The sequence below is a fragment of the Idiotropiscis lumnitzeri genome, chromosome 7 (assembly GCF_059441095.1).
Source record: "Idiotropiscis lumnitzeri isolate Australia: NSW breed Sydney's pygmy pipehorse chromosome 7, RoL_Ilum_1.0, whole genome shotgun sequence".
NCBI lineage: Eukaryota > Metazoa > Chordata > Actinopteri > Syngnathiformes > Syngnathidae > Idiotropiscis > Idiotropiscis lumnitzeri.
In genome coordinates this window covers 10,313,430-10,335,674 of record NC_142397.1, presented here as the reverse complement: position 1 = coordinate 10,335,674, position 22,245 = coordinate 10,313,430, and the positions used below count along the sequence as shown (strand labels likewise).

Genomic DNA, 22,245 nt, shown 5'->3' with positions numbered 1-22,245 from the left:
TCTACCGTTACTAATACTGTTGGTATATGCAAAAAAAAAAAACCTCAATGAGTTTCAGTCAATATGTCTTAGACAAAAAAGCACGTTTAAAAAAAAAAAAGTTTCATAAGCAACGACTACTTTCAGTCGTCGCGCAGACACTTTAGCTATGAGTCTCATACCATTCAATCCCCTCAGCACGCTTCTCCTTAAAATCTTCTACAGCTATACTTGCTTTGCTTCCACTGCTTTACCTTAATTGTGGATACATTTTACAACGTACTGTAAATGCCTGCTGCTGGGGTTGCATTGGCTGCTGTCAGTATCAGTCAAATAATACACGTCTTGACACTTTTTGGTCCAAGCTGAAAAATAAAAGAACAGTTGTCTGTCTTGGTCCTCTTGTCCTGTGCTCCACCAGCATGGTGCAACCAACCTCTGCAAAAATTCTAGCAGAATGACTATATATTTATATATCACACCTCTAACGCAACAGGGTATGAATACAGGCTTTTGGCTTTGCGTCCTCTTAAAACCTCATCCAAGAGCGCTAAGATGACAAAACCAGTTAGTCATTACAAACATTTTTCCCGCCCACCCCTCCCCCCAAAAAAATCAAGGTTCGTTAAGATCACTTAATGAGTGCCCGTCCATGTGGCTTCATTGTCTTGCTTGTGTTTCCACGGACTTTCACTCGTCCGTGTCTGGCTTTACGTCCAACATGGCGTGCAGCTCCTCGGGAGTGTAGCCCAGCAAGCTTTTCAAGTCACAAACAAAGCGGTACACGTAGCGCTTCCCCGACGTCTTGTGGATGATGTTCTTATCGTAGTAGTAGCGCAGGCCGCGGCTCAGCTTCTCGTAGTTCATCTTGGGCTTGTTTTTCCTCTTTCCCCATCTGCGAGCAACCTAAAGTGCCACGGGAAGAATGAGCGGATTGGGATTTGCAATTGAGATGACGAAATTATTACAGCGTATGTTTTGTAGCCAGGGTAATATCATCAGAGAATACAAACTGGGATGATGCAATCTTATGTTATGTTATGAGCATTAGCATTATGACTACAGCATGAAGGAGGTGACGTGCGAAGACTTAGACGACCCAATCTGCCTAAGAATTAAACTTACTCAACAAAAAAGAAAGCTTGCATATCGAAGAAATTGTACACCAAGGATGGGTATTATTCGTGGATTAATTCATTCTTCAGAATTGCTTCCGTGGTGTAGAATTGATTGTTTAATGATCAGTGAGGCAATTGAGGCAAAATGAAGTGCAATACAGGGGTGCTCATAAAAATAAACGATCAAGGGGGCGCAAGAAGGCATGTTCAGTTGCTGTTGACATTGGTATATAGGATTTCATTTAATTTTCCTACAGCATATAAAAAAATGGTAAGTTTGCTTCTGCTTGTTAATTTTTGCAATGGTCCATCAAATTAATTTAGTGAACATTTCTTTGTACATAACTCCGAACAGTCACATGATCACAGATGTACAGTAACATGAACAAAGATCACTAAATTAGGTGAATCACGATGATCTTAGCCATGGTTGATCATTTATCATAAAAAAAAAACATACTACATCAAAATGAGCTTCACAAACTTGTTTTAACATAAAAAAATGGCGTTTTAAGAAGACATAGTACTTTTGACATGTCGGAATCGGGCACACACATCTTTTAAAATTACACTCATGGAACCAAGCAAGAATTGTTGCAAAGTCAAAGCAGCGTCTGTTCATGTGGTTAACTACTTAGGACCTCCCAGCACGTGTGCCAGTGACCGGTGGGGTCGTAACCTCTCACCTCATCCGGGTCGGAAAGCTTGAACTCCCAGCCGTCGCCTGTCCAGCTGATGAAGGACTGGCAAGACTTATCGGTCAGCAGCTCCAGGAGAAACTGCCACAGCTGGATGGGGCCCGTGCCTGCGGAGCACATGAAAAACACATGATTTTTGGAAGACGTACTCCCTTCAAATCCTTCCATTTACACCAGTCCTAAATCTACGGCAACATTCAGGTAGGAATCTTTGGCAAGCAGTGGCTGTGCTCTTCATGTGAAAACAATCCGTTGATTCCTACATACACCCAGGCAATAGGGTAGGCAACAAGAATTTTTTATTTTATTTTTTTATTTATTTTTTTTCCCAAGCCCAGCTACATGTTTACAAAAATCTAAGTGAAACATTTCATTGCTGCACAGCAATGTACAGTCGTTCATTTCAAGTAATATGCACTGAGAAAGAAGAAAAGTCACATTATAACCCGTACTAAAAGGTGGAGCACAATGTATCCCTTTGTGCTTCTTTCATGCATGGCCGTTAAATATTCATATGGGTCAGGAGGGTGTGAAAGTAAACCTTCGGAAGCAGCCCGAACCCAAAGAAAGGAAACCACTGCGCTCCCTAAAATGTCCTCCATTGTGTTTTCATTCATCTGATAGTGGCTGTGTTCATCTGTAAACTTTTTTACAGTGTTCTACACTGATGAAATGGGTGATTTAAAATGACCTGCCTGTTCAACCCGTCCACTCACGGAGTACAAATTTAATGAGGTTAAGATTTATTGTGTAATAAAGTAATGTACTAACCAGTTGAAGGCTTGCGGCTTAAAGTGGAAAAAAAAAGGAGTGAAACAGGAACAAAGACCGTTTTAAAGAAATGACTGGTTTCACGTCTGTGTAAGATTGACAGTAGCACACTTTGATGTTGTGGCTTTTTGACATATACACTAACCCACCTGCTGCTGAGGCGTGCATGTTGAAATTACACCTGCGTATCCAGCACGCCGCCCCAGCAAAAAAAATATATATATACACATACACAAGCGAAAGCCACCACTCTAACAAAAAAAACAAAAAAAAAACGAGGACGTCTTTGTATAATTTCACCAAAAGCGTTCGGGGAAAAGAAGCATGTGGCTTCCACACTTGACATGACATTTGTGAGCATGCATCTTGTGTTTGAGTGCAGTAAGAATGCATATGGTGCTCACACTGGCTCTCTTTCACAGCTTTGACTCACATTCCAACGTCTACCACTGTAACAGCGAGGCCCTTCAGCAGCAACGGCCGCTCTCGTGCATAAAACGCAGACTACATTTTTATGAAAAGAAAAGTGTTGCCAAAAATATCATACAATGGCCTTGTATTGAATAAGTGCACAGCGGGGCCTCACATTAGCACCACTCTCTCAATATGTGACCTACCCAGATGGAAAATGTGATCCATGAAAGTATAACTGGCAAATGGGCTACTGAGCTAAAATATGGCCAATGGAACAATTCTGAAGGACAATCATGTAAGGAAAAAAAAAATCTGTCACACTGACTTGTTTTTTTTGTTTTGTTTCTTGTTTGGGCAACTTTAAATTTTTCTCAGAATTTTCGGTAATAAAACCTCAAAAGCAATCTTTTCCCGACATTGTTGTGTCTGCAAACTAGTGTTCAGTTGTGGAGTTTTACAATGAATGAAAAAGTTACTTGTGCGACGGCACGCTATAAAATTACAGTTACACGGTAAATTGAAATTATAGCAAGCAGTAGTTTTCCGGGTATCCTGCATTCTTTTCACACAACTATTTTCAACTCAACTCAACGGATAGTGCTTTATATATCCTTGATATGAAAAGTAGCTGAGATGCGCATACAAATTCTCTACAATTGCAAGCATTCGAATATCAGAACAGCGCAGAGTTCAAGATGATGCAAGGCTGACAGATTTGAGTGCAGATGGCTGTTTAAATGTCAATTAGTCAGAGGAAACCATGGAGATGTAGGCTAAGTTTTCTTCATGCAACCCCCTCATCCTCACAATACAGTGTCACGTATCATGTCACCACTGCGATAAGTCGAGCAGAACATCGAGCCTGCGCAACGCTGCGTTTGAACCTCTTGCCGGCTTTTTGGCGTGGGGGGAATCCACCCACACAGATATGTATGCACACGCGTTTTTTTTTTGGGGTGGGGGGGTTCGTTCACTATTATAAAACGTGACGCATTTGGTTGAGAAACTGGCAGGTTTGAGGAACATTTGCATCAGAGGAAGTTTGAAGATTTACATTATCTGCCTCTGAAAATACCACAAGAGATGAAGCGATAATTTGACTCGGGCTGGTTATGTGCGAGAGCAGGCATAATTTCAGTTTCAGCAGTGTTGCTGAGACAACCTGGAAAATGTAGGTTGAGATGTGGGCTACAGATTAAAAAGAGGCAGATTCGAAGTGAACAAAAGAAAAGCAAGAGCAAGAAAGAAAAAGAAAATGACTGCACAAGCATTATGTGATTTGTTTCATTTAGTGCGAATGAATTTGCTTCCTTTTATTTCTTAGTAGAAAAGGTGGCGCTGTACTGCATCAAAAGCTGTGGATAGTCTTGAGACGAAGCTTTAAACTTGATGCTGTGTGAATGAAAAGTATTATGCCCGATTATTAAATTAATGTTCCTAACTCAACAGTTCAGAAATGGAGCCAAAATATTTTATTTTTCCAACAAATGCTGCACGTATGTCACTGTTTGTTGAGGCAGCAGGACCCCTTTTTATGGGAGAGGAGGGGGTATGGTAAAGGTCTTCTCATGGATGCACTGTGAAGCTAATGCAGCCAGTTGTGACGTGAATATAAAACGAACTCGTGTTTCAATTTTCAAACCGTTCCCGATTAAATCTCTCACCTGTGTATCCTGCAAGTGCCGCCGCCGGAATGACGGGTTTGTCTTTACTGAGGTCCGAACGCTCCCTCACATAGTCTTTAAAGGTGCCCTTGGGCTTGTGGCCGTGCAACGCCGTGGGGTAATCCTCCGAGTCGAAGCTGTCGTACGAAGGTACTCGCTGTAGACTGCTGAACGACGACTGGCTGCTCCAGGACTGCGTCAGACGGTCGCAGCTTTCGAAGCTCTCGATACTCTCAAAAGAATCCTGACCACCCAATTTACCTGCACAGAAATGGAAAGATTAAAACAATTTTTTTCTTTTGCCATTTTTCTAGTTTTGATAATGAAACATTAGTAAGGCAACGCCTCACTCCTCACTTTTGGCACAGTAATGCCTTGTATGGTTCAACCTCTAAATTTCACACCTCATTTCATTTGTAAAAAAAAACATTTGGATTTGATTTCAAATACCGGTAGTCGCCAATCGAACAAATTGTCTCGCTATTTTCGGTCTGGGGAAAGATAAGAGCCGCCTTTCATTGGTGAGTCATTAACAAATGACACATAATTCAACACCTTGATTGATGCCGAAATCTTCGACTGGCCAAATTGGAGCCACATGTGGATATCAGTCGAGCCGCAAAAAATACTTTCCCACGAGAGCACAACGCAAGGCTGAAAAGTAACATGTGGTGTGTGGGATGCACAAGGATTGGATCTTGTACATTACACTGAGTAGGGGAAATTTGTACAGTACACAAGGCACTTGTTCATAGGTGGAAGCTGAGGAAACAATCCAAAAGCTGTATCAGAAATGAATGATGTCATAACTGCTAAATGGATGGTTGCTTGGGTGGTTCATCCCAAAAAGCAAATGCAAAGAAAACCTCACAAATCTCATTTAACGACAGCTAATGACTCAAAAACCCAAACCACCTACTTGCACACTTACTAAAGGTATTTGATTAATTTTAAGATTAACGAGGGGACATTGTGAGAATATATTTATTTTTGTACTATAAAAGCAGGTTGTGGTGCATGAGCGTGTATCAGTTTAACCGCCCCAAACAAAAAAAATAAGGCTGATGTTTTCCACGACCTAGAATAGTGTGAAAACCAGGTTTGTTGAGACCACAAACCAACCAGAGGAGGTGTTTCTCTCATCTAGTGGCCTCAGCACACACAGATGCACTCAAACTGCAATGACACGCACACAAGCAACACAGACATGCCTCACAAACACCCCATGGACATTTTAGAAAACACCCAAAACAGGACCCGGCACATTACAAAGCCATGCAGACTATTCTGAGCGTCAATCTCCAATCTATTCCATATGTTTTGATGCCTGACCCCCCTCACCTCTGCTCAGCCGTCCCACACACATGTTGTCAGGGGATACCACCTCCTGTTTGACAGAGAAGTAGTCGCCCGGCAGGGGGTTGAGGGGCGTGTCCCGTAAGATGACGGCGGGGTATTCGCTCTCGTACTTGAGCGACAGTAATTCCTCTGAGCTGATGGGGTGAAGCGTCTGGTAGGACTCTGTGATGAAGCTGGGTTCTGAGTATTCAGAGGGGGGGACGCACTGGGCATGCTCAACGCCATAGCCTGAAGATGGGAGGCAGCAGAGAGAAAGCAGAGCAGGAAAGAGAAGAGTAAAACAGAGGAGCGAGATCAATCTTTTGAGCGAGCAGAGTGATCATCCTTCATGTGAAGACTATAACAACTGTGGCAGATGACACTGCGTGGACTCAGCCAAGCCTGACAAGCAATTTAGGAAAATCACAAGACTTCCCCCAAAAAGACAAAAACATAAATAAATCACCAATGTGACCTTTAAGCCAGCAGTCTACATCTTTTTTGATTGGTTGTCAGTTGGATGTTTGTTTGTGCTCTTCACAATAGTCCCTGTTGCTATCTGTGTTAGGCCGTCTTCCATTGTATCACAGCCTGATTCCGCTCTTGCATTACGTGATAGCTATTAAATGTAGCCATGAGGTTTTGACAGTGGATCTGTATTACAAGTCACCATGACATCAGTAGCACAGTCCACTCCCCCGAATTGGCGCAGTCCCATTCTCCACGACATAGCGAACACACAAACAAATATACAAATACAAAGCTTTTTGGATTATTTTCCTTTTTATATATTTTTTGTACGGTTTTACTAGTGTTACTTTTACTAGTGCTACTACTATTAGCCTTGGTGGAGGTATATGATAAACTCAGTAGCATTCTAGTTATGAATGATCATGATAACATTGCTGAGACAACAAAATATTTGGCGGCCCAAGACTTTTGTACAGGACCAGATATATAATAAATGGTAAATTGTAACAGAACATAAGTAACATTTAAAAAGAAATTCATTGCAAATATAAACCATTATACAATTGTTAAATGTTATCGTAAAAATAATTTTGAGTTGTTTAGTTACTAATATTGAATGTCTTTTTCCGCTTTTGCTGTAGTATCGTTTCAGAATCGGTTAAAATAAAAGTCAAAATTTTGTTAGCGTGACTGACAATGCAAATCTGTGAAATTCTTGAATGTTTAGCAATTCACTGTGAACCGTTCTGACTTTTTACCCAGCTACCCAATCATCTTATATCAATTATCATTCAAAATTAGACTTGAAAACAGCAGAATATGCTCTGGATGTTGAATAAAAAAAAAACAGTCATAAGCTTGGCCTAAAAATTCTGACTTTTCATTTGAGCAACAATGTTTGATTAGAAATAAAAAAAAAATCAACAGAACTCAAATCAAAGTGTTGCAACAGATTGGATAGTATTTTCAAACTCCCACAGGGTTCTTGCTTTTATACATGAAAGGGAATTCAAAAAGGCGACAAACAGACTGCTAGAAAGAAACATTTTAAGCGAGATTACTTATTTATAAGCACACAACCGTTGCAAAACCTACATCGCATCGCTTTGCAGCAAAGGCAATTAAAGAGGGAAAGGTTTTTCCGTCAAGGTTTGAATCTCCGGGTCTATTTTAAGATAGCATCCTGTATTATTTCAACATTACTGAAATTGAGTGTGGCAAGTACTTACTGACAAAGTAGTCTGAGGTATAACGCGATTCCTGGAAGTTGGAGGTCAGTCCGTTGTTGGGGTAATGCTTTGTATCCTCTTCATGAAAAATAGATAAAGAATCAGTCGCTGAGCGTCAGTGACCTCGACATTGATTTTATGTATCACATAACTGCATGCAGCATTATGAAATATTAATGACCCCTGCTAACGTGTGTCTTCCTGTTTGGCTCCTGTTACTATAGCAAATATCGACTAAGTGAATACAAGCAAAGATCACATCTCTTGTGTGGGTTTCTCACATATTCCATTTTAGGGTCATCAACCTGATAATCTCTGTACGAGAAAATGGCTGTCTTACCTTTTTGAAGCATTTCTAAATGCTCCCAAAGGATGTCGCCCACAAAGTCAGGTGCTAAATCCAGGAAGCGCTCCTTGCCCATGGCGCAAAGGCTGCCGCCATTCATGCAGAATCTGTCGAAGTCTACGTTCTTCAGACTGAACTCGTTCACAGTCCACGTTAGCCACGCTGCGACATGGTTTTCTGTCCATTGTCTGGGGTCTAAAGTGGAGCAGAAGCAATTCTTGTCACTAACATTTTCACCTTACGTATGAGCTGCGTTTGAGACAAACACTTTTAAACAGTAAGGACAGCAGAATTTTCCAGCATTATCTTACACTCCACGCAAATGAAACAGTCAGGCATCAATTGATGCAAACAAGCAGATGCTAATGGAGGTATGCTTGTACAATTTCACTGACAAATACTGTACAGCAGTCCTGCTTTTACCAATTGCAGGAACAGGCTCTGCAGTTGGCCTCAATTAGGGAGCTATGTAATTACTTTGCCGTCTACTTTGGAAGGATGCTGCAAGTCAGTCTGAAATGAAACATACACAATGCAAGGCCATCTTTTGCAAATGTGTTATCTACTGAAGGATCTGATGTTTCGTATGCGGCACATTGTGGTTTTGAGGGCTCAGTTTTTGTGAGTACGGAAATTCCCCGTTAAAACAACTAATTGGTGTACAATCAAAGTCTACCTTTGGGGATACCCAGTCGCTGCTGTTCTTTGGTGAAGCCACTGAATGTAGCCTTGAGAGCTTGGGACATCATCTCTTTACTGCCGGGAGTTAGCAGGGGAACATCTCCACACTCCGGATCTGCCAAATCACAAATTAGAAATGAGTTGGATAATACTTTGGGGGAAAAAAATGTTCGAAGTTTCGGTCAAAAACTGTACTCATACAAACACAACTATTGCAAAGATAGACCTGACCATAAAGAGCAATTATTACATCATCATCGTAACCATTGAATGTCACACCCGTACATTCCGACGTGATTAAAGCATATAAATGAACTGGAAATGGCATTTCGCTTTACTTTTTTGATCGACAATGTCGTATAGTACTAACGAGTATTTCATTCATTTTCCGAACCGCTTATAAATATTCGATTAAACGGAATTTTCTTTCGGGAAGTGCACGCAATGTGTCAATGTCTCCTCAAGCTAAGGTTTATCACCTGGCGTTCTTCCAAATAAACACAAGATGTTTATTTGCCATTTCTCCAAAGGCTAACCTTTACCGCGCATACCTTCACGTATTGGGAGGTTGGGGGATGGCTAACGCCTGGTGCCCATCAGTGATACCATGACCCCTTCTTAGCCCTCCTACAATGTTGCCCCGAAACAGTGGACGTACTGTCGCCAGACCAGGCATGGGGTCAAACCCTGGGAAGGGTCGGGGGTTAAGAGATGAGGCGATGATGTCATCTAGGCTGTCGGCGAAGACTAGCCAAGTTGGGGTGGGTGTGAGCTATCTTGAGGGTCTCGGTCAGACACTATGCTCAGTGTTCTCTGCTCACAGCCAGTGGGCACCCAGTGGGGAACAGAACTCTCTTTGATGCCTTTAAACAGTGCCCGATGACTCGCGCTCATCTAATTAGATTGGCCAGATTTAAGAAGTGTGGGATACACAGGCCAACAAGGGCGATGATAAAAGGAACAATGGGCAAGACCCGAGGCCACCAAGATTACAAGGATAGACTGCAAAGAATTAAAAAAATAAATAACTGGATAAATAATTACAAATGATAAAAGGTTCAAATTCAAAAGTGTGTCCGTGGTGAGTTTAACAAGATGAATGGGCACAAAGTGTTCCATTACTACCACTAGTCAGACATCGTGTCATTATCTTATTTGATAAGCTTGAGTCAGTATTGTGAGTTAAAGTTTAACTGGATTTTAAATGCTTTGAAGATGCGACATTTCACAAAAGGCTTACTACAATTGGTTTGCTCTCATGATTGAGAAAGCAACCATGTCTAAGTTGTAGCTTCAGTTAATTTGAAAACGGAATGGATTTTAATCTTTACCGACATTGATAATATTTAACAGGTTTACCTTATGGGAAACCTCAGCAGACAGAGATTTGCTTTGTTCAGGCAAATAAGCTTGAACTTGACAAGCATGGTAAATAACTGCATGTCCGAGAAACTTTTTTTTTTTTTTTAGTATTCATTTAGTTGGCCAGTTCAGTTTTGTGTGTTGTGTTGCTTGTCTGAGCACCCACACTATTTTTGGGGAATGTTCCAACTCTATTACATGCTAAATTTCTCAATGTATATTTAAAGATTATACATGATCTATGCAAACTCTTGATGTAGGGGTAGCATCAAACCCACATGTTCAGACATCTCCACTGGGCTGGTGGTTTTATCTACCAGCACTGCACATTAAAGCGGCATACGCTTCATGCCTGCCATGCCTGCCATGACCACTCACTGACGTCTCGACCCAGTCTGGAATTCACAGCAACTTTCCCTCCTTTCGTCCGTGCAACCAATCTGTGTGTGTAAAGTCAAGTTTGACATTTTTTTTAGTTCCTATCCTCCGTGTCAAAAGAAAATGGCCCCACAAAGTAAGTGATTTAGTCGCATCTTAAAAAAGGATATAACTGTGGAATGGCAAAGTTGTTGATCATCATTTTTGAAAGTTAGTATGATATATAATTTGCTACAAATAGAGTAAATACTGGTGTTACAGGGTCATATAAGCTGACACACTCATTTCCCATATTTCCACTTGGGGATAAATTGTTAACGTGTACAGTATGTTCTACATATGCAGCCTCAAAATACAAAAACATGCTTTCCGCATCTCCATCTGATTATAAAAATGGCTTCATGTTCCATTTGCTGCAATTTGAGACGGGATTGCGGCTCAGACAGTCTAAGCTTTGATGTAAAGGCCACGGTGTGTGAGTGTGGCCGTTTATTTCAACTGGATCGAGTTGAGTTTGTCTGCACTTCCCTACCGCTTGAGCCTTACCCTCCCCGTTGCTTTTATCAGCCCTTGCAACTTGTACCCACTTTAACACAAAAAACTCCATCAAAGACTAAGAGCTGCCATTGAACACTCTTTGATGCGAGAAACATGATCTACGGTGAGAGTAAACGCCAAATTGCAATGGGAGGGATTTCTTTTGTTTGCATTTGGTTACAGAAGAAGATAATCCCTCATTAGTCCCACAGTAAATAATTACATTAGTAATGGCAGCAATGGCATTAACAGTAACTGGGGATTGGTGTCTTTCTCAAAAATAATTAAAACGGACTCAAACCAGCAATCTTCCAATTGGCTGCTGGCCAGTCATGCTCATTCTACAAATATGTGCAGGTCGTTAGAAAATGTTGCCAATTTATTCTCATTTTTGTTTTAATGACATTCTCCAGTGAATTTTCCGCGCATACTTCATACACTTGTGCTGGCAAAATTGAGCTATCCTGTACAATTTTATAGTAAATGTTAAAAATATGTTTTAAGTGATTTAACAAACGGTTTCAATACATTGCAATAAAAAAACAACATTTATCTCAGATTATTTTCTCTACATAGATTGATTATCTTTAAACTTTTGTGAATTGCACTAAAAGACAGACACGCCAGTGCAGACAGCACATATACCGCGCTAAAGGACTAATGGTAATAGCGCTATCATCTCTGAGAATGATCCATATGAAACTTATCTGTGGCAGAGAGCTAATGTGCAGCGTCCATCCATTAGTGAAAGAGGCTAAGCTAGCATCATTCTAGGTGGCATCTAGTAAATGATGCCCTGATAGGATTTCAGTGGCTGCGAGTCCCATTAAGAAACACAATGGTCAAGTGAGTTCAAGCATTCACAAGTCATCACTTTCCACATTAGACCGTGTGGTTCTACCCACTTAGCTTACAAACGCGGGAGTGGCTCTGTCAAGAGTCAGGGTGGAAAATACATTGCATAATATGTAGAATGATCTCATTTTATATGCTGTCTATTCTGAGAAGTGAATTTGTTGTTTCGGCATTGATGAACCACGCCTCTCTCACCAATAAATGAGTAATGGGCAGGCTTCTGCTGACTGCGCCGTTTTCACAATGGGAGTCTCACAAACAGGCAGAGCACCTTTAAACTTGCAGGCGTTCCATTCAAGCCCATTACCAACATCACACAAAGGTTCTGGTAAGCTTTAAAGCGGCTAAAGTACAAAATATACAAACGGCCGTTGCAAAGGAGACAAGAGCTCGGCAGGGTCGAATAGGATAGCCAGGGAACATCCTGAGGAGGTGAGTGCTTCAGAACGGCTAAGTATGGGAGAATGAGTCACCAGCATGTAATATGATCTCATGAACGGGAGGTCTCACAAGTCTCCCTCACTTTTTAGTGTCTCTGGAGTGACATCACTGTGGGATCAGTGCCATCTCACAGCCTCTGTTGGAGACTCGTTTCATTCATAAAGCCCGGACTGCAGCTTCCACTCTTGTGATGCAATGATACAAGCATTGCATGCAAGCAAACCCGATACAATGGGAAAATGTGCTTTTTATCAAGCAACTCCACTATAATTAGCCCTACAGAGTTTATTCAGTGAATGGCTGAGGGTTGGTGTGAGAAGTAGACATGGGGGTGGGTAAAAATGAGGGAATGATGAAGTTTTCTCCTTGTTACGTTTTTTCAAGGGTTTAACAGTCAATTTCCTGTGGCTACGTCTTCAATTCCTGTGGGTAATAGGGCAAGTGGTGGGTTCAGCTAAAGGTCAGACACTTAGAATCCACTACTAAGGTGTTTCTGAATATCCCACATGCATCTAGTTCCAGTTGAAGCAAAAAAAAAAAAAAAGGGATGCTTTGGCTTTATGCCAAAGCCTCACAATTGGCACTTTAAGGCATGAGCGTCTCCACGCATGACCAGAGGTGACAGTTGCATCTCGGAGAACCTTTGGTGAAGATCTTATCAGAACCCTTGGTCTGAGACCATGGGCTCATGCACCCCCCCCCCAGATATGAAGAGAGCCCATTCAGCACCACAGAGTGATGAAGTGCCGGCTGAGGGCGGCAGTGGAGCAAGAGGAGGAGGGCAGCACGGCAGTCTGGTTTTAAGAGGGTCGCTTGTTCAGAAAGCTGTTTAGATTTCCATCTCAGTTCCAAGGACCAAGAATAGAAGTGTAGAGCCAGCTCAAACCAACGTGAAGGCCAGACTGCTCCTAACCCACGACAGTGCTGGCAATATCTGATACACAAACCAGGGCCATCCCTCCTGCGCAGACCATGATGCTGAAACCGTAGTTTTATTCTTAGACAGCAACCACTGTATTTTGGCTGCCCTGTTGGAGCACAAGCCTGTGGTGGTGTATGGAGGCTGTGCGGCACGAGGCCACTCCTGCTGACATCTGTCATTGGCAACGAAGCCTGAGTTGTCCCGAATCATCACCGCCGCAGACACGCCGGCTACTGAAGGAGACAATAAGTGAGACTAATACAGCACTGCTGCCACACAATTCCTTCTATTTCCTCTCCATAAGTCTCTCAAATGACATTAGCGCATGATGTGCTAGTGCTACTGTTTCTGCTTCACTTTCTGCACGACCGAAGAAAGGCGAACATCTTTTCACCTATAGTTTGATGGTACTTTTTCGTTGTGGTAAGTGTGGAAACTAAGCACTTTCAACATGATTTGGTTGCCAATTTGCTTGCGCAACTGCTTATGAACAGCGTTCTCAGTCTCCAATGTGTGAAAAGATGTGTGGTTTAGGTGTGCCTCAAGTTTCGGTAATACACTTTTCACAGCGCATCACCCAACCTTCTTTTTTCCCCCTTTATTTTCAGGTAAAAAAAAAACAACCACCACAGAGAACAAACACTGACAGTAAATTGTTTTCTTCAAATCATTTCCAACTTATGATGGCTGAATGTTGAATGGGAAGTTTTGGAGATATTTTGAAATTGCGTTATTTTAAGGTCATAAATGCAGGCCAATTTGCAATAAGGGGGGGAAGGGGGGGGACCAAAATATAAAATCATCTCATCATCTATCAATGTCGCCCCTGTGAGTTCAATATTTAGAATTTTTCCAAAGGATATTCCCACACTAAGCAGGGGGGAAAAAGACATCCAAGTGTTCCACTGGAGAATGCAGGTGGTTCGAGTACAGGCTCTGTCCCTGTTGTAAACAAACAAGGGATGCTCTGGGGGGACTGTTTGGGCATTAAAGCAAACAGATGACACATCTGACAAACAGTTTACTCTGTCTGTTGCAAATTTTCCACAAAACATGACCCATTTTTTTATTTAAGCTGATACATTCTGCAACCAGGTCCCTTATGCAAGTGTATATGCATGCGGTGACCCCCCCCCCCTTCTCCAATTAATTGATTCATTAACAACTATTTTGTCAAATGTGAATCCCCGAGCAAATAGCAAATATGTCTTTCAGACCAAACTGGGATTTAACATATGTAGCGTTCAATTGTTTTTTGTGTCTTGACTCTTGACTAATTTGAGGTTTTTAGTTCTCGTGGTGGGAAAGTATGCATGTGCAGGAGGCAAGCTATGGGCTACAGATGGATACTTGATAAATAAATGCCTCCCCCATTTTACTGTGTTTTCATTCCACATGTTTAACATTCCACCTCCATTTTACAATCACTAATGTATGTCATCCAGCTTTCTCATATTCCTCTAAAGTGACCAAAAGAGACGAGTGGTCTTGGTGGCAAAATTAGTTCAGCACCAGATGATTAACAACTTCTCTATTTTTGGCTTGATGTAGACTTTGTGGCTACGAATGAACATTAAAACCTTTGTTAACATCACAAAGTTTGCCTAGCTTTAAGATGCATTTTCTAGAAAATAACCAGCTGAGCTCATAAAAGTTTCAAAACAAGGCCGTCAGATTAGTGGAAAATTACAACTTGGCGTTTTGCAATCCGAGATGGTTTTGATTTGAATTTATCATTGACGATAAAATCTGCTTCTTGTTGTCTCTCTATGACTCATTCCATCAAAGTGCGAGGTGGTGGGGGGGCTTAAGGGGGGGGGGGGGGCGTTAGCGTCACACTATCAGTGTGACTGGCCCTGATGAAAACAAATGACCATGTCTTGTTAAATTGTTGTCTGTTGACTCACAATGTGACCACCTGACCAAGTACATATGCCTTAAACAAACGCATAAGGATTCCATTGAAGCCAAAGGCTTTTTTTTTGTGCAGAAATGACAAATGAGTAATTGACCAGTACTTGCGATCTGTGTCTTTATATGTGGAAAACCAGCACTTAAACATCCCAATCGAACTTGTTGAAGGTCAATCCATTTTATGTTTGCAACAATTTTAGTGACTTGTTAAAGTTAGTTTCTAAGCTTTTGAAAACTTTTCCATCGAGATTGATGTCAACATTGTTCTACCAATTCCTCTTCACACAAAAAAAATGGCTAGAATAACTGTAGTATCGATGCTAGGCCATAAGTTAGTGATCTAATTCATTAAAGAATATTCACCACTCGGGAAAATATCTTTTCAATAGCCTTTGCTGATATTTATATAAGATAGTCAGTACGAAGGAATACATTGGTAAGTAATTTGACTCAATTAGAGAAAATGCTCTCAAGCACACTTTGCTCGAGAAGTGTGATAACACAAAAATACGATTGGGATATCTTCAGCCAGTTTCGTTTTTTGGTAATCATTCGAGCCGAAGATTAACACTTCACACAAGCATGTCAAAATATCACTGGTCATTAAAATATGTATATATATTTTGCATTTATTGACCACCTTCATGCACCTGAGAAAATATTTTTCTCCTACTCCACTATAACCATCTAAACATGATGCAAGAGTTAAACCTGACAGAGCCACTCATGGAAACACGCCCATGTTTTATCAGGTTTGCCTTGGCAAACCATTTATTCAATCTGCTTGTAATGCTTGAGGGTCGGGAGCGGGGGGGTGTCTAAAGTTCTAGCCAATTTGCACACCTTCTGCCAAAAAGCATGTAGACTGTGTGAGCAGGTGTTGTGCAGAAAGCACTTGGAAAAGAGGAAACAAGCTAACAAAATCTGGAACTTATAGAGCGAACAGAATGAGCAACATGGGGCCCAAGTGGCGAAACAAGACAGCTGTCTTCCTAGACAGTGGACTAACACTTGAAGAAGACTTCTACTATAGAATAGACTGTGCAACGATTGTCCTTTGGACTTCTCCGTGTGGATTTGTTTATGCCGCCATGATGGAAAGATAAGTTAGGATTCACAATGGAGAGCAGTGACCAAATTTACGTCCGGGTGAATTCACACTTCATTTCGATGAAAAGGAAATAATGAGATGCATGTGCAAGCTGGATATGTTGGTTATAGGGCCAACAATCCACAATTTGCAATTCGTATCATCATAAGCAACCGGATCAACGTGAATGTGGTACTTGTTGCACTTTTGCCAAAAAACAGATTATCGTCCAACAAACGAAAAATCCATTTTGCTCAAAATGGTAAACGGAGTTCACTTAGAGTATGCAGCGCCTTATCTTTATCATATGTTTACAAAGTCCTATTCACTTAACTTAAAAGTATCGGAGTGTAGCCTATAGCGACAGGTTGACACAGTGTGCCAGAAAGGTGGAACGTTTTTCTTCTATGTTGTGTTGTACCAGCCTCTTACTAACGTAAGCTCTAAGATAGTTCTTCTCTCGAGTCTAGCATAAGTTTGCAACCTCCCTTTAATTTGTGAGCTGGCGAACAGCTCCACAACTAATTCGAAGCATCCACTTGAATGCAGCTCATGAATAGCATCAAAAAAGGGAGACGGGACGTGCCATCCAAAAATTCCTCACTGACGCCTAAATGCTATAACAATTCTACGTCAAATGGGGGAAAAAAAATTAAAAAAAACAACATTCGTCATTCAGTACCAACATTTTTAAATCCTGTTTACAATTGGCGAAGTACATTGTGGGATGCGTGACGTCAGCATCAGCAAAACAAAACAAAATCGTAAAGACCCATGTTGGGTTAACCACCTGACTAAATTAAAGATATTCTATTGACCTGTCAACTATTTTGGCCCAAGGATGACATTCCCATTGCGGTGCTGTGAGGCACAGCGGACATCAAGTGCCGTGACTCAGGGATTAGAAGTTAGGAACGCCAGACGAGGAGACAAAGCTACAAACCACATGAAGGTGGTGGGATGTGAAACTGAAGGAGTCAGAGGAACACTAGGGAGACATCTAATTGAGTGGGTGGGTGTGTAAACCCCAGGAACGAGTTTGAACCGTTTTATTTCGTCTGCCAAGGCACATATTTTCTCTTCACACTAATGCTTCAGTTGTGCAATGTGTGAGTAAAAAGACAGTTTGCAGACACTTCTCAACTTTTTAGCATGTTGATAAGCTGTCACAACCATTAGTTGGCCACACCTCGCCATGTCTTTGGCTCGTTCAACCCCCGCAACCCCTTCCCCTGGCTCACCATATGCTTGCTATTTAGCAGACTGCTGGTGTAACACGCCTTTCTTTATGACTAAGTTTTATAAGCGATGATTAAGGCTTGTAGTCGCTAGGGAAACTTTAAGATAGAACTCAGTGTAATCATTACACGTTCATGCGGGCAACACAGCAGAAGACAGCCGGAATAAGGAAGCAATGAAGGAAATGCCAGCTTGATGTCACACACCATCGTTATTTAACTGTAACCAAAGGTGGGTCATTGTGTGAATTTTCTAATTCCATTTGCATGAATGTACATTTTTATTTGAAACAGTAGTCAGTCACAATCTTTGTCACAAAGTACTGTATGGTAATTGTATCATATAATAAATACATAAACTTTAAGGGTTTCTTACATCACTACACCCTGTCCAATAAACCGACAGACTGCAGCTTGATCAACAGATTGACTAATTTAGGGTGACACGTGACAAAGTGGACATACTGACCTACAAAAAGGCTTTGATTCAGTGAACCATTTAGTTCTGAGTTTGGCATACTGGAAAAAAAAACACGGACCTGCTCGCTTTAATTGGCTCAATTCATCGACGGACCACATCAAGCAAAACCCTGATCGGCCAAACAATGTTTGCACAGCTGCCAGGCGGCCGTGTACACTAACGATGGCATATATTACTCAGCGCACACTACAAAAAGTGCTGACACAAAGACACCAAAGCAAAATGGAATCTAATGCAAAACAGCGCGCTGGCAAAACTCTCGTGGCTGCACCAAAGTGGGAGGCGCTTCCTGGTTTTATGTTCGTACGTCACAGCAGAAGAATCAGGACGTCTTAAGAAGAAGACGACTCTCAAGACGAATGAGCGGAATGCCACTTACAACATAACATTTTAATCAGATAACAGTTTGCAGTCTGAACTCAAGCTCCTCTGTGCCACCAAGCGTGACGCACGATCTACAGGAACATTCCTGTCTGTCGCTAAACCCTGACGTTAATGCCTAACCAAAAAGCGGGAATTCCCATCAAACTGAAAACTTTTTGCTTCTGGCCAACAACTTTCTCCAATTTAATATTGGAGAAAGTTGTCAGTCAATTTAAATGAGGACATCTAAGAGCTTCCATTTTAAAATAAGGGTATATTTTACAATGGAAGACTGTGGCTTGGTTGGAAGGACATTGTCTTAAAAATTATGTTGTGCAATCTGAATAATTTAGAGCAAACTTCAGAGTTTGAATCAGTCCCTGATGACGTCAGGCAAGTTTTAAGATCAGTGAGCATCGAAGGATGATCTTTGCAAAGTACAGCCGTGGGCTACTCTGGCCTATCCACAGAGTCTGACCGGCCCGCAAATTATTTATTAAGTCAAAATGAAACATGGGATATGCTGAGTTTTTTTTTTTTTTAAGTGGTGCTTTTATTTTTGATGTGCACATGTGTATAATTCATTACCCTACCATCCTCATGAGTCACCGTCAATTATATTATACATCCCATTCAAGCCATAAACCCATGTAGAGAATGATTTGGGAGTCCCAACTGGGAACAGCTTATGAGTAGGTCTTTTCTGCTAGACATGTCAGCACTTGAAAAATATTTAGTAAAAATTGTGTTCACAGTTTTGACGGGATTTTTGTGAGTGTTGAGTAAACGGCAATCCCAATGTGTATACAAAGTTGGAATTTTAACAACCGCTTATGTTTTTGTTTCAAATTTGCATTTCCTATATGCAAAAACAGAAACTATATCCACACGAGCAGCAGGTTGTTTAAACTGGACAAATGAATGCTTAATTAATATGGAAAACATGCTGGTACAGCCTTCAACAACCATTTTAGTGTTCTTACGTGGTCCCTTTGGAAAATTTATTGTTCATCACTTCGCTAAGGAATGGCTACAGGAGTGCTGCAAAAGTGTGATGATGAATACAGAGCCAGAAATTGAACTTGCAGTGATGCAGGGAAGCGATACATATGTTTTTGTACTGGCTGCTCAGTATAATACCGCAGAAGTTGATTCACAATTTTAAAAATAATGCAGTGTACACTGCATTATTACATGTTTTGTCTTTAGATATTCACCCTAAAAGCAGCCCAAATATTAGTCAAATATTGACTGTTTTTAACTTTCAATAGAATTAGGTTAGCATCTTTTTATTAGTATACATGTGTATGGAATTTAAGAATGTTAAAATGTGATTTAAAGCATTGCATACAAAGTCAAAGTTTCTGTGATGGTTAACAGCTTTGCATTAAAATGGACGCCTTCAGTTTCTATTCTTTTCAATAACAATACGAACAAACTGGAACAAATTGTGCTTGACCCCAAATGTTCCACTGTAAAGCATTACAAAAATCTGTGCTGGATTACAACTCCAGTCTTGTAACTTTGCTCCACAAGGAATTAATTACATAAACACTCAATGGAGGAGTAAAAACGTGAAATGTTGGCCTACATTGGATGCACCTTTGACCCCAACACATTTTGAGTTACCTCCCCTGGAGAGAGTTCTGTGACCTTGGCGTAACACAAACTTCACACTTGTCACATAAAGGAATAAAAATATGTTACAGCATGGTGGCCTATAAACCACTTTAGCCTATTCGCGTTATGGATATGCAGCATGTGCTTGCAGGTGTTCTGAGAAGCCAGGTGGCTACAGAACACGCCCCTGTGTAGGTTTTAAATAATCTCTACTAAAGTAGTTTTCTTTTTCTGATGCTAAAATGAGCTTTGTTGAAATTATGTCCTGGGTACGGGGCAGCCTTTGTGATTTCAGGTTAATTTCTCCTAGAACATTTGCCTGCTTGCTTGGTCGTGACCTGAGCCTGACGTATTTACTGTTTACTGAATTGAGTAAGAAGAAATTGGTTTTGCAAGATAGCATGCACTGTTAACACCATCACTGCGATGAAACCTTGTGACGTGTGTAGATGTGCTTCCATGCGCTGCACAGGTACTGACGATGAGATAGTTCTTAACATGGTAACTAAGGTATCAATTTACATGCTGCACACAAGTCTGTTTTTAAAAACAGCACTTGAGCTGCTTTGGCACAACAGGCTAAAAACTGCAGCTAAGTGCAAATAATGCAAATACTTAAAAATAAACACACACACACACACAATGAGTGAAACCCACAAGGCTTAAAACCCAGCTGACAACAGTTGTGCTCTTCCCCTGGATGAGCCCTGAATTGCCCCTGGAGTAAGCCAAGAGTTCCAGGCAAGCAGGGTCAGCAAAGAGGCAAACCTCAACACTGCAGATTCATCACCTCAGCCTGCCTCAAAAAGTCAGGCAGTGAACAGAAGGGAGCTACGAAAAGGAGAGAGGAGGAGGGGGGTGGGGGCACTGGACCAGGGAGTTGGTGATGGAGGGGACGCTCGAGCCTCCCTTGCTGACAGCAGCCTTGGCGGGGTCAAGGATGAGAGTTAAGATGGAGATAAACATGGAGATAGATTGGGATCAAAGCGAGAGTGAAACACACACTCAAAATAAAAGCAACACGCAGCACATGGTCATGGAAAAGAAGTTAGACGTCAAATTGTCGCGCTAACTTTTCCCACTGTTGCATCCTGGTTTCACGTCTCCGAGATCACAACATGATTAATTTGGTGATGAAGCAGAAGCACGCAAGCTATTCTCTGATTGCATCACTGTCAAATCCGCTGGCGTGATTGCATTTTTTTTTCACAAGCGTTGCCCCACATTGAGCAACCGTGAAACTGAAATATGAACGTCATGTGCCTGGTTATTAACATAAACGAATGAATATGATGTACTGTTGCGAAGTGCCAGCCGCACGACACGCAAATCTATTGTAAACAGAACAAGATATATAATAAATAAAATTAAAAACTTCAATAGCTCTACTCACCGTCCATTTTTTCAGCCTTTATGATTGTCAACGTCGGCTTCATATCGACGGCTGCCGTCATGATCGTCAAAGCAATGTGCCGCTTCTTATCTCGCCGCTCCGAACACTCAATATCAGGGAGGGAAACTAACGCGCGCCGGTCACTTTGAATGGAACCTCGTTCTAGTCTCGAAAACACAACCAAAATTCTGGTTTCGGTCACTTCCAAACTTGGCTTTATTTCTCCCGGCACACCGTCAGCCCACACTCCCTTTTTTCCTCGTTCTTTCTCACACACTCACTCACACACTCACTCCTTCCGCTCTGTCCCTGACGAGCTATGGGGCGTTGCTTTGATTGAACGACGACAGCTGAGGTGGGCGGTGCTTGGCGGGGTTGAGGCGGGAGGAGGCGGAGGAGGAAGGTTTGACCGGCGTGTTGATTCACAATTCAATTACAAGCGCACCACACGCACACGCACACGCACACGCACACACAAACACGCGCTCACACGCGCACACGCACTATGTCCGCGTAGTCCCCAAATCATTAAAGACGTCATGACACGAATGTTTACTCGTTCCCGAAAATGATGTTACAGATGTTTCATAGGGATGTTTCATAGAAAAGCCAGAGTAGAAAAAAACTGCAATGAGGGGCTGTTTGAGAAGATAAGTACCGTACCTTTCCCTTACAATAAATTATCGTTTAAATTTTTCATTTACAGTAAATTGGGTGATTTAAGTACCGTTTTAACATAGTTTAAATTTATCAACATCGACACAATAGTTTCCATTGTATGAACTATGTTCATACTTTTTGGACCAAATTGGGTTAAGTTTCAGTTTATAATTCTAAACAAGAGAAACATAGGCTTAGTGTAATGAATGGTGCTCCTCAATGTGATTTCTCATTACAGTATACTTTTAAGGATATGCTGATAAAATACATAATCCATAATTC

General features: G+C 41.4%; 1 protein-coding gene across 1 annotated transcript; it reads right to left on the bottom strand.

Annotated features, from left to right (window-relative positions):
- Window positions 1-593: 593 nt before the first annotated feature.
- Window positions 594-21,607, bottom strand: ets1 (ETS proto-oncogene 1, transcription factor). The gene is made up of 8 exons (XM_088300541.1): window positions 21,304-21,607; window positions 8,705-8,824; window positions 8,023-8,223; window positions 7,683-7,760; window positions 5,986-6,231; window positions 4,645-4,905; window positions 1,784-1,902; window positions 594-885 (listed from the first exon to the last, which is right to left on the bottom strand). The coding sequence occupies exons 1-8, from the start codon at window positions 21,362-21,364 to the stop codon at window positions 670-672; spliced, it is 1,302 nt and encodes a 433-aa protein (XP_088156667.1). The 5' UTR covers window positions 21,365-21,607; the 3' UTR covers window positions 594-669.
- Between the last annotated feature and the right edge of the window lie 638 nt (window positions 21,608-22,245).

What these genes read in the sequence shown, in the direction of transcription:
- ets1 (XM_088300541.1), bottom strand. Translation starts at nt 21,364, where the DNA reads ATGACGGCAGCCGTCGATATGAAGCCGACGTTGACAATCATAAAGGCT. An exon ending in TTTAGAAATGCTTCAAAAAG is followed by an intron (nt 7,761 to 8,022) that starts GTAAGACAGCCA and finishes TTTTTCATGAAG; the next exon opens with AGGATACAAAGCATTACCCC. An exon ending in TACCTCAGACTACTTTGTCA is followed by an intron (nt 6,232 to 7,682) that starts GTAAGTACTTGC and finishes TCCCATCTTCAG; the next exon opens with GCTATGGCGTTGAGCATGCC.